Source organism: Dendrobates tinctorius, unplaced genomic scaffold (assembly GCF_039654945.1).
Source record: "Dendrobates tinctorius isolate UK_male_01 unplaced genomic scaffold, ASM3965494v1 ptg000044l, whole genome shotgun sequence".
Taxonomy (NCBI): Eukaryota; Metazoa; Chordata; class Amphibia; order Anura; family Dendrobatidae; genus Dendrobates; species Dendrobates tinctorius.
This window is the reverse complement of record NW_027361712.1, coordinates 20,420,874-20,434,032: the sequence shown is the minus strand read 5'-3', so window position 1 is coordinate 20,434,032 and position 13,159 is coordinate 20,420,874. Positions and strand designations below refer to the sequence as shown.

At 40.8% G+C, this 13,159-nt stretch overlaps 1 protein-coding gene across 3 annotated transcripts in view; it reads left to right on the top strand.

The window, feature by feature from the left end:
* The window catches only part of AP1G2 (adaptor related protein complex 1 subunit gamma 2), an 80,935-nt gene that overhangs the window by 37,113 nt on the left and 30,663 nt on the right, over window positions 1-13,159 (top strand). For all 3 annotated transcript variants that reach the window (XM_073575404.1, XM_073575403.1, XM_073575402.1), the window contains 7 exons: window positions 5,340-5,432; window positions 6,218-6,298; window positions 7,388-7,486; window positions 9,195-9,250; window positions 9,904-10,017; window positions 10,283-10,423; window positions 11,114-11,168. In XM_073575404.1, coding sequence (XP_073431505.1) covers window positions 5,340-5,432; window positions 6,218-6,298; window positions 7,388-7,486; window positions 9,195-9,250; window positions 9,904-10,017; window positions 10,283-10,423; window positions 11,114-11,168 — 639 coding nt within the window. The remainder of the gene's footprint in view (window positions 1-5,339; window positions 5,433-6,217; window positions 6,299-7,387; window positions 7,487-9,194; window positions 9,251-9,903; window positions 10,018-10,282; window positions 10,424-11,113; window positions 11,169-13,159) is intronic.

Here is a 13,159-nt window from a genome sequence, read left to right as displayed (position 1 = left end):
AAGTCCCTTGAGGTTAAAAAAATAATATTTTAAGAAGAATTAAAAAAAATAAAAAATCATGTATATACACTACCGTTCAAAAGTTTAGGGTCACTTAGAAATTTCCTTATTTTTGAAAGAAAAGCACAGTTTTTTCCAATGAAGCAAACATTAAGTGATTCAGAAATACACTCTATACATTGTTAATGTGGTAAATGACTCTTCTAGCTGCAAACGCCTGGCTTGTAATGCAATATCATCATATGTGTATAGAAGCCCATTTCCAACAACCATCACTCCAGTGTTCTTATGGTACTTTGTGTTTGCTAATTGTGTAAGAAGGCTAATGGATGGTTATAAAACCCTTGAAAACCCTTGTGCAAGTATGTTAGCGCAGCTGAAAACAGTTTGGCTGATTAGAGAAGTTATAAATATGACCTTCCTTTGAGCTAGTTGAGAATCTTGACCATTACATTTGTTGGTTCCATTAAACTCTCAAAATGGCCAGAAAAAAAAAGAATTTTCATGTGAAACTCGACAGTCTATTCTTGTTCTTAGAAATGAAGGCTATTCCATGAGAGAATTTGCCAAGAAACTGAAGATTTCCTACAGCGGTGTGTGTACTACTCCCGTCAGAGGAGAGCACAAACAGGCTGTAACCAGAGTAGAAAGAGAAGTGGGAGGTGCCGCTGCACAACTGAGCAACAAGACAAGTACATTAGAGTCTGTAGTTTGAGAAATCAGCACCTCACAGGTCCTCAACTGGCAGCTTCATTAAATAGTACACGCAAAAAAATGAGTATCAACGTATACAGTGAAGAGGCGACACAGGGATGCTGGCCTTCAAGGCAGAGTGACAAAGAAAAAGCCATATCTGAGACTGGCTAATAAAAGGAAAAGATTAATATGGGCAAAAGAACACAGACATTGGACAGAGGAAGATTGGAAAAAAGTGTTATGGATAGACGAATCCAAGTCTGAGGTGTTTGGATCACACAGAAGAACATTTGTGAGATGCAGAACTGAAAAGATTCTGGAAGAGTGCCTGATGTCATCTGTCAAGCATGTTGGAGGTAATGTGATGATCTGGGGTTGCTTTGGTGCTGGTAAAGTGGGAGATTTGTACAAGGTAAAGGGGATTTTGAATAAGGAAGGCTATCACTCCATTTTGCAATGCCATGCCATACCCTGTAGACAGCACTTGATTGGAGCCAATTTCATCCTACAACAGGACAATGACCCAAAGCACACCTCCAAATTATGCAAGAACTATTTAGGGAAGAAGCAGGCAGCTGGTATTCTATCTGTAATGGAGTGGTCAGCGCAGTCACCAGATCTCAACCCCATTGAGCTGTTGTGGGAGCAGCTTGACCGTATGGTACGCAAAAAGAGCCCATTAAGCCAAATCAACTTGTGGGAGCGGCTAAAGCCCCCGTTACACACTGCGATATCACTAGCAATATCGCTGTAAAGTCACCGATTTTGTGACGTTGCAGCGATATTGCTAGCGATATCGCTGCATGTGATACTTACCTCCGACCGGCTCCCCCGCTGGTTATCGCTGATCGCGCGAGAAGCTGCTGGACCATTCCTCGTCGGTCACTTCCTGCGGCGCTTCATGCTGTGACGACGAGCGACGCGTGGAGCCAGGTGGGAGGACGGAGGATCGCTGCGTCTGACAGGTAAGTAGCGATCCCCGTCCCCAGCGATGTCGCTGGTGAGATCTGCCTGAGTGGCAGCTCAGTAGCGACCACCAAGTGATGCACCAGCGATCCTGACTGCGTCATTTCGCTAGTCGGGATCGCTGGTGCATCGCTAGGTGTAACAGTACCCTTATGGAAGCATGGGGTGAAATTTCTCCAGATTACCGCAGCAAATTAACTACTAGAATGCCAAAGGTCTGCAATGCTGGAATTGCTACAATGGGAGCATTCTTTGACGAAAGCAAGGTTTGAAGGAGAAAGTTATTTCAAATAAAAATCTTTTGTTCGAACCTTATCAATGTCTGGACTAGATTTTAAATTCATTTGGCAACTCATTTGATTAGAGATGAGCGACTTTGCCTTTTTTAGGGTCGAGTCAGGTTTTATGAAACCCGACTTTCTTAAAAGTCGAGTCGAACGAAATCGGCCGACTATCGGGAAAAGTCGAAGGTCCGACTGAAACACAAAATCCAATGCAAGTCAATGGGGAAGCAAAGTTGGCAGGGAGTAGAGGACAATAAACACACCTACATGCCGGACCGCTTTTTTAAAGTGCGCAAAATCTCTCTCTCTCCCCGGACGTTGCACATGTCATCTCATTGCCCACAGTGTACGTCCTTGCTCAGTGGCTGAAAAAAAAAGGTCACGTGCAAGCATTCTGTGAAATCCGACTTTGGCGCTCGTTTTGCTGACCGCGTGGCCGACTTCACGCTGTGGTTGGGTTTCGGTCGGCGAAACCCGACTTTGCCATAAGTCGGCGACTTATGAATCTGGCCGACCTGTTTCGCTCAACTCTACATTTGATTAATAAAAGTATGAGTTTTCATGGAAAACACAAAATTGTCTGAGTGACCCCAAACTTTTAAACGGTAGTGTATATATATATATATATATGTACGGTATATATATATATATATATATGTACGGTATATATATATATACAGTACAGACCAAAAGTTTGGACACACCTTCTCATTCAAAGAGTTTTCTTTATTTTCATGACTATGAAAATCGTAGATTCACTCTGAAGGCATCAAAACTATGAATTAACACATGTGGAATTATATAATTAACAAAAAAGTGTGAAACAACTGAAAATATGTCTTATATTCTAGGTTCTTCAAAGTAGCCACCTTTTTCTTTGATTACTGCTTTGCACACTCTTGGCATTCTCTTGATGAGCTTCAAGAGGTAGTCACCGGAAATGGTCTTCCAACAGTCTCGAAGGAGTTCCCAGAGATGCTTAGCACTTGTTGGCACTTTTGCCTTCACTCTGCGGTCCAGCTCACCCCAAACCATCTCGATTGGGTTCAGGTCTGGTGACTGTTGAGGCCAGGTCATCTGGCGCAGCACCCCATCACTCTCCTTCTAGGTCAAATAGCCCTTGCACAGCCTGGAGGTGTGTTTGGGGTCATTGTCCTGTTGAAAAATAAATGATGGTCCAACTAAACGCAAACCGGATGGCATAGCATGCCACTGCAAGATGCTGTGGTAGCCATGCTGGTTCAGTATGCCATCAATTTTGAATAAATCCCCAACAGTGTCACCAGCAAAGCACCTCCACACCATCACACCTCCTCCTCCATGCTTCACGGTGGGAACCAGGCATGTAGAGTCCATCCGTTCACCTTTTCTGCATAGCACAAAGACACGGAACCAAAGATCTCAAATTTGGACTCATCAGACCAAAGCACAGATTTCCATTGGTCTAATGTCCATTCCTTGTGTTCTTTAGCCCAAGCAAGTCTCTTCTGCTTGTTGTCTGTCCTTAGCAGTGGTTTCCCAGCAGCTATTTTACCATGAAGGCCTGCTGCGCAAAGTCTCCTCTTAACAGTTGTTGTAGAGATGTGTCTGCTGCTAGAACTCTGTGTGGCATTGAAGTGGTCTCTAATCTGAGCTGCTGTTAACCTGCGATTTCTGAGGCTGGTGACTTGGATGAACTTATCCTCCGCAGCAGAGGTGACTCTTGGTCTTCCTTTCCTGGGGCGGTCCTCATGTGAGCCAGTTTCTTTGTAGCGCTTGATGGTTTTTGCCACTGAACTTGGGGGCACTTTCAAAGTTTTCCCAATTTTTCGGACTGACTGACCTTCATTTCTTAAAATAATGATGGCCAGTCGTTTTTCTTTACTTAGAATTTGTATTATGGCAAGAAAAAAGCAGCTATCAGTCTATTCAGTAGGACTATCAGCTGTGTATCCACCAGACTTCTGCACAACACAACTGATGGTCCCAACCCCATTTATAAGGCAAGAAATCCCACTTATTAAACCTGACAGGGCACACCTGTGAAGTGAAAACCATTTCCGGTGACTACCTCTTGAAGCTCATCAAGAGAATGCCAAGAGTGTGCAAATAGCAAAAGGTGGCTATTTTGAAGAATCTAGAATATAAGACATATTTTCAGTTGTTTCACACTTTTTTGTTAATTATATAATTCCACATGTGTTAATTCATAGTTTTGATGCCTTCAGAGTGAATCTACAATTTTCATAGTCATAGTTTATTTTTATATAGCGCTAACATATTCCGCAGCGCTTTTCAATTTGCACAAATTTTCATCACTGTCCCCGATGGGGCTCACAATCTAAATTCCCTATCAGTATGTCTTTAGAGTGTGGGAGTGCCCGGAAGAAACCCACGCAAACACAGGGAGAACATACAAACTCTTTGCAGATGTTGTCCTTGGTGGGATTCGAACCCAGGACTCCAGTGCCACCGTGCTGCCCCTTATATATCTATATATATACACACACACACAAAATAATAATTTTATTTAGTATTTCAATGTCCATAAATGTCTGATCTTAAAATATTACATTTTTTCACCTATACATTAAATGCCATAAAACAAAAAGATTGAAACACCAGAACTTCAATTTTCCACAATAAATGCAATTAAAAAAGTGGTCAAAACATTGTATGTACCCCAATCACTGTAATTGTACTGACCTGAAGAAGCATGTTGGCAGATCATTTGTACTGCACAATGAATGGTGTGAAAACAAAGTCCAAGAACAACAATGTTGAAACGGCAATTTTTTTGACATTTCATCATACTTGAAATATTTTTCCAGTTTTCCAGTTTCATATATGGTAAAATGAATGGTGTCGTTCATAACTACAGTTCATCCTGCAAAAAAAACAAGCCCTTATTTGGTTATGTTGATGAAAAAATAAGATGACTCTTGGAGAAGGGGAGTAACAGGTGAAAATGCAAAAACATTGGCCACGTCACCTTAAGATGTGTCTCCTGATAAGTTTGTCTATTTAATGTTGTTGATAACTACTTGGACCCCACGAATCACCTGAGGGTACTTGTGTTCCTCTCTTGACCGCCAGAGTGCCGCCAGAGTGCCGCCAGAAGGAGTTGAATGAATTGGCTTGTCACCCGTATTTCTACAGCATGTTCTCTGAGTGACAATATTACATGAATACAGCAGGACACACATGGAAAAAGCAGCTTGATTTAACTCCAGGACCAGGAGAAGAAGGAGACAATAGTCTCTTGTTCTGTTGAGGGTCATCGAGTATTTCGGTGTTATTTATTTATTTTTATTAATATACTTCATTAGTCATAGAAAGTTCTAGGTACCTTTAAATTGTTACTTAATGTGTGGTTTATATTCCAAACATATTGTTTACATTTTGTATCTGCAGATACTTCCACTGCTCCTTCAAAAACTCAAGCAGGTCATGTCTGGTTATTCCCCAGAACACGCAGTGTCCGGTGTCACCGACCCCTTTTTACAGGTCCATTTCCTTCATTTAACTGATTTATTTATTTTTCTATTTATAAGATATTTCACTATGTCTAGTACACCATGTACACAAAGAAGAAAAAAACGAAATGAGTCCAATAGTACAAAATTATATCCTTTATTGATGATACAGAATGATATATAAAAAAGAAGGGGGTGGGGAAACGATAGGGCACAACACAGGGGACACCAATAATATCAAGTTATTGCAACCCAGTGGAAAAAAATGGCTATTATCAATATATCATAAATAAGCTTGTCAACACCATAGAGGTGCCACTACAATGGGTACATAAAATGCAATACAGAAAAGTGTCGTGTGCAGAGTAAGGTGCTAAATGGTAGCCACAGTGCAAATTGCAAAAATAATCCAAGAGGGGCCCAAAAAGATACAGATGCAAAAGAGAAAGTAATGCGGACCACAATATTAATAAGAACATATAGGTATAGCTATAATTAATGCCTCTGGATATATTACCTTAATGTGCACACACAGCAGATGTCCCCTAGATGCGTCAAGCCCTGACGTGCGTTTCGGCATATGTGCAACCTGCCTTGAGATTTTTGGTGTCTAGTACACCATGTAGTAGAGTTACTTTATTTTATACTTTTATGTTTTTACCTACCTCTCTGGACTTTTTCTAATTATAACTATGACTCAAGTTCACACAATAGTGTGGCCAAGAGCCTACATCTTTTTATATTTTGTATGTTTCCTGTTGATCACTTAGTGTACTACATGGTAACTAACAAATTCAATTATATGTTTTCAACCAGGTCCGCATTTTACGACTATTGAGAGTTTTGGGACACAATGATGAAAATGTATGTGATACAATGAGTGACTTGTTGGCCCAGGTAAAAAAAAAAAAAAACCTTGTTAGGAAGCTAAATATTTCACCTCTTTAACATTGGCTAATGTTGTGCAAAGATCTTCACATATATTACTTTCAAATAGAGGTGAGTCAATCAGCTTGATACAAATCAAGTTTCTGTTGAGTTTTTAGAAATTTGCTGAACTTCCTGCCATTGTACACATTGCAAAAGATGGGAAAGAAAGGCTTAAATGGCCTTGGGTGCAACTTAGGTAGACTTTCCAATCATTTGGTATAGCACAGCCCAGGGTTCCCCAACTCCAGTCCTCAAGGCCCACCAACAGGTCATGTTTTCAGGATTTCCTTAGTATTGCTCAGGTGATAATTGCATACAATACAAGGTACAATACAAGGTACAATACAAGGGAAATCCTGAAAACATGATCTGTTGGTGGGCCTTGAGGACAGAGTTGGGGAACTCTGGCAGAGCCAATCAGGAGGGCAGGCTCAGACTGGCCCATAGGGTAAAAGGGGAATCCCCTGTTGGGCCCCTGTGCAGATCTCAGCTTCCAACCCCACTGAATGGGCAGTACGTGGCATAATTCACTTGATTCCCTCTGTACAGAAAAAAACAGCCTCTCATCATTTATTAATCACTACCCAGTTTATTATTATATAGCGATATAGGTAAATTTGTGAATGAGGGTAGTCTAATATTTGTATGCAGGTGGAAAGTTTCCCCCCTAAAGTCAATGTGACTGGTGGGCCCTTAGCACCCCAGTCCGACACTGCAGGAGGTACTATTGTAGCCTGCCTAAAAGCAAAGAAAGGGAATTCAGCAGCCATTTTGGTGTGAATCTTGATAGTGAGAGGACGTCACAGCTTAGCAATGTGCATAGGAACAGAGAGCCATAAAACACTGAATAAACATTACAAATAGTATGTCACAGCACAACAGTGAAGAACAGTAGCAATCCATTTACCTATAAGAATATATATTGACTCAACTTTGACATGATTAAAGAGGTTGTCCACTACTTTTTCATTGATGACCTATCCTTAGCCAACACAGATACCATGGGTTAAAAGAATATATCACAGTGATACTTAATGGCTCTTTTTTATCTGTCAGGTGTCCACTTGTACGGAAACACAGACAAATGCTGGTAATGCGGTCTTATATGAAACAGTGCTCACTATTGTGGAAACGAAGTCTGCAAGTGGTCTACGGGTGAGTTTACAAAAACGAAAATATGTTCAGTGGACATACACACTGTGTGACCATAACCATAGAAGTTATACCAGCCGTTAGGTGGCTAGAGACTGGGAAGGTTCACTCAGGTGCAGGAACATTGTTTTTTTTTTGGATGGGTGAAAATCAAGATAGTAGCTTTCTGCTATTGAGCCCTGCTATACTACCTGTCCATTGGTTACTGCTAATCATTCTTGCATTACTGCAGATCGGTTTACTTTACCTAGGTCATGAGATCTACGCTTGACCTTTCTATGGATCTATTTAACCTCATAACGACATACAGTGGGAACGGAAAGTATTCAGACCCTTTTATATTTTTCACTCCTTGTTTCATTGTAGCCATTTGGCAAATTCAAAAAAGCTCATTTTTTTCCTCATTAATGTACACTCTGCACCCCATCTTGACTGAAAAAAATCAGAAATGTAGACATAACACCCCTCTGAAAACCAGCTAAGGAAGCTAAATTATGACTATCAAAAACTAAATATATCAGTAATAAGGTAGAGCCAAATGTCTAGGACAATATTAAATAGGACCAATGTCCATAACACATGCATAGGTACTTGTTAATATGATAATTAGACAAATAGACAAAAGCGCTGTGTTACCTGTTTACAAAAATAGGCTCAGCTTCTAGAGCTGGTCCAAGGAGGTGTGCGCACCCACCCCAATGCGCGTTTTGGCCTTTGCCTTCGTCAAAGGGTTTGGACTGTAGACATATATCTCAATCTTTATAATACATGAAGATTTGTCAAGGAAAAAAACAGGTTGCAACCCTATACATCCAGTAAATATTTTGCGAGATTGTCCAATGTATACACTGAAGACACACACTGAAAGCAGTGTGAACAGACTCTAACAATAAGTTAGGCACTGTACAATGGTTACATTATTAAATATATTATTATTATAGAAATGCTTTTGTCATTGTAGGCTCACTCTACATGCATACAGACAGGATGTTATTGACTGTGTGATAATAATATCTCTATTTATTTGGCAATTTCTGCAGTTCACACCAGCAGGGAGGAAGTAAAGGACTGCAGAAATTCAATGCACCATGAGTAACATATTTTAAAAAGAAGTGGTCATGAGATTCAGGCTGCTGGAACCACTGGCATCATGAATCAAACAATAGCTTCAATATTGTAGCCATGTATATTTTACTCTGACTTTCAGAAAAGCCAGTCAGCGTCCATACATCTCAGATAACTAGTCAGAAGAAGGTCCTCTGCCCCACTCATGTAAACTGACACATCTTTTTCCTATACACACACACAAAGAATGTGTCAAAGAATGTTTTCAGTAATGCAGACACTGTATGATTCATGCTGATTTTGGTTTGGGCAGCATTCATTTCATGACAAGTTCCCTTTTAGGAAGTTGTTAGGTGGATTACTTTTAGTACACCTTATCCTTAACTTGTACTTTAATGGGGATTGCTATTTTAAAAAAAAGTGGATGGCAATCACCAATTTCCTTTCAATTTATTGAAACCATCATTTACCCTTTTATCACAATCCTGGTTTTTATATGCACTCATCAACATTGATATTGCCACGAAGAAAAAGTTATAGAATTATGGAAATCACAGGATGGATAGACATGTTAATGATAAGCAAAGGATGAAGATGTGACCATCAATGCGTGTGCATAATTTGTCTTTTTGTCTTCACATTCCAGGTTCTCGCTGTTAACATTCTTGGACGTTTTCTTCTAAGTAATGATAAAAACATTAGGTATGGTTGTTTTGCTATTTTTTTTAGCAGTCTTTGAAGATTAAATCATATAGCTCACAACTTTGTTCATATATTTCTTATTTCCCAATACAGATCACTATGGTTGACTGTTTGCAACAATGCATATTATATTGAAATCATCAGATCAGGGCAAATAACTTGACTGTTGTATCATTTATTTAGTATTCTATTAGTTCCTTGATCTTATAAGAGCATTTCAATATGTTGTATCATTGCTGTAAGAACCAGTGAATGCATATATGCTGAACTTTACCATAATCTGAAGTGGATCTTTCATCAGATTTCTGACGCGGCTGGTGTATTTTGTGTGAAAATCCATGTTAGAATGACTGAATTATAATTTTTGAAAGTTATAGTGGACATTTTATGAGTCTACCTAGAACGGAACTGGATTTTCAAAGTAATTAAACCAGCATCATCAGGTCTAAGAGTTCTAATAATGTACACGGTTTACTTTTAATTATGGTGACAGATCAACTTTGAAGGAAAAAAAAAAGAAAAATAAACATAGTACTACATACAGTAAGACACCATATTTATACATTTCCACAATTACAAATTCTTTGAGTAACATGAACAAAATTTGTTATGAATAGGAAATGGATTTAAATACTTCCCTATATTCTCTGTAGATTTGTTGCCCTAACATCCCTCCAGCGCTTGGTGCAGTCAGACCATGCAGCAGTACAGAGGCACAGAGGGACAATCGTGGAGTGTCTTAGACAGACAGACACATCAGTAAACAGGTACTACCATGGGTATTCACTGAGTTTGTAGAAAAAGAGTGAGATTGGACAGATTTACCATCATCCATCTTTGGAGCTTACTCCATGGACTGCACTTGAGTTGGAGTGCAACCGCATATACTTCTTTTTAATAAAGTTGTACAAACACAAACGTTTTTATTGGCCTATGCTGAATGTATTAGATGTTTTTTTCAGTATTCACTAAGATCTTTATATCGGTCAACCATTGGTCAAAACAGTAATCATATATCCATTATTCCATCAGGAAGGCGCTGGACTTGTGTTTTGCACTTGTGAATGAAACAAACATACGTGTAATGATGAAGGAGCTTCAGAGGTTTCTGGAATCCTGCTCACCAGAGCTAAAGGAGCAGTGTACATCAGGCATATTCCTTTGTGCAGAGAAGTAAGATCATATGGTAACAGAGGGCAATAACTCATCATTCATGGTTATAAAATCAGAGATTAGTGATGAACTTGTATACTCGTTGCTCGGGATTTCCCGATCATGCTCGGGTGGTCTCCAAGTATTTTGGCGTCCTCGAAGATTTAGTTTTCGTCGCCTCAGCTGCATGATTTGCGACAGCTAGACAGCTTGAATACATGTGTGGAATGCCTGTTTGTTAGGGAATTCCCACATGTATTCAGCCTGTCTACAAGTCGCAAATCATGCAGCTGAGACAAGGAAAAATAGTTCTCCGAGCACGCCAAAATACTCGGAGATCACCTGAGCATGCTTGGGGAGACCTGAGCAGCGATGCTGCTCACCCATCACTATCAGAGATCATTACGCATGATGAGCTGGGACCAGCAAGGGGACAAGTTCATGTTATCAGCTCTTCTCCATGACAAAATGGGGGAAGCTGCAGTAGATGAAGGGAGTTACATTGCAATATAATGTGTGGGCCATATTGAAAATCTCCAGCTTCTGTAGCATATTAGTAGCGGGGAATAATATTTCAAGCACTATCATTGACTTTGCACTATTCAGGCCATTGTTGAAAGCTTTATTTTAAATTCTGTAGATAAGAAGTTGTTGATCTTAGATTAAAACATAGCTAAGAATAATGGGATATTTATCATCTTCTTCTCCCAGGTTTTCTCCTTCCAAGCGTTGGCACATAGATACCATAATGGAAACACTGGTCACAGTAAGTAAACTGATTATTTTTTCTTTGCACTTCATTGATACATTACAGTATAACTTGGCTTAACACCTCTACTGGCTCCAGGTTTTTCAGGTTTTTGAGGGCCCCCGGGCGAAAGAGTCTCAGTGCCCCCCCCCCCTTTAACACATACCACAATTCATGCCGTGTGACATCCGTGGTGCCGGTCAAAAACAGACTTGTCTCCGTGTGGATCACACGGACACGCATGTGATCCACACGGACACTTGCTCTGTGGCAAAACACGTTCATGTGAAAGAGGCTATTAATTAGTAGTGTACACATGAAAGAAAGAAGAGAGAGAAAGAAAGAATAGAGAGAAAGAACAGAAAGAGAGAAAGAAAGAACAGAAAGAAAGAGGGGAAATAAAGAACAGAAAAAGAAAGAACAGAGAGAAAGAAAGTAAGAACAGAGAGAGAAAGATAAAGAAAATAACAGAGAGTAAGAGAAAGAAAGAGGGTAAGGAAAGAAAGAACAAAGAGAGAAAGAAAGAAAGAGGGGAAAGAAAGAAAGAACAAAGAGAGAAAGAACGAGGGGAAAGAAAGAACAGAGAGAAAGAAAAAAGAAAGAAGGAAAAGAACAGAGAGAAAGAAAGCGTGGACAGAAAAAAAGAACAGAGAGAGAAAGAAAGAAAGAAAGAGGGGAAAAAAGAACAGAGAGGGAGAGAGAAAGAAAGAGGGGAAAGAAAGAATGGAGAAAGAAAGAACAGAGAGAGAAAAAGAGTGGACAGAAAAAAAGAATAGGGAGAGAGAGAAAAAGAAGGAGGGGAAGAAAGAAAGAACAGAGAGGTAGAGAGAAAATGAAAGAGGGGAAAGAACAGATAGAAAGAAAGATTGGAAAGAAAGAAAGAAAGGAGAGAGGAAAGAAAGAAAGAGAAAGAAAGAACAGAGAGAGAGAGAGAAAGAGAGGAAAGAGAGAACAGACAGAGAGCGAGAGAAAGAACAGAGACAGAAAGAAAGAAAGAAAGAAAGAGGGGAAAGAAAGAGAACACAGAGAGAGAAAGAAAGAACAGAGAGAGAGAAAAAAAAAAGATTAGAGAGAAAGAACAGAGAGCGAGAAAGAAACAAAGAAATAAATATTCTATAAAGATACCATAGCAGCCCGGCTCCCATTGTAGTGCCCACCTGAGCCTCCTGGTGCAGGACAGATCATGATCCGCTCACATGGCCGACATCCCCAATTCGAAGGCGATCCCGCTGTCCGCTTTGTCAGAGGAGGACACGGTGATGGTTCTGAAGCATTCCCTGAAGTGCCTCCATGGTTCCGTCACAATATCCTCCCGAAATTACCTCATTTGTGGTCAGATTGCAGTACGTCACTTCCGGTAGAACGTTTTAAAGTGCTCTTTGGGGCTCCGCTGTGTACTCCTATGTCCACGGAAAAAGTTAGCTCCCGGCTGGGGCAGTCTCTCTCTCAAAATCGGGACTGTCTCGCTGGATCCGGGATGGTCGGAAATGCTCCCTACCATACACATCGTACACGCATGGCTCCGCTTTGTATGCCTCGTACACACACGTCTCCGCTCCATACACCTTGTACACCCCTGGCTCTGCTCCGCTCCATAAACACACGGCTCAGCTCTGTACACAGGGCTCCGTTCCGTACACCTCGTACACACACGGCTCCGCTCCGTACACCACGTACTCATGCGGATCTGCATACCTCATACACACATGGCTCCGCTCCGTACACTTCGTACACATGCGGCTCTGCACTGTACACTTCGTACACACATGGCTCCGCTCCGTACATTTCGTACACACATGGCTCCGCTCCGTACACCTCGTACACACACGGCTTCGCTCCGTGCACCTCGTACACACACGGCTCTGCTCCGGTGCACCTCGTACACACATGGCTCCGCTCCGTACACCTCGTACACACACGGCTCTGCTCCGGTACACCTTGTACACACATGTCTCTGCTCCTTACACCTCGTACACACGCGGCTCTGCTCCTTACACCTCGTACACACG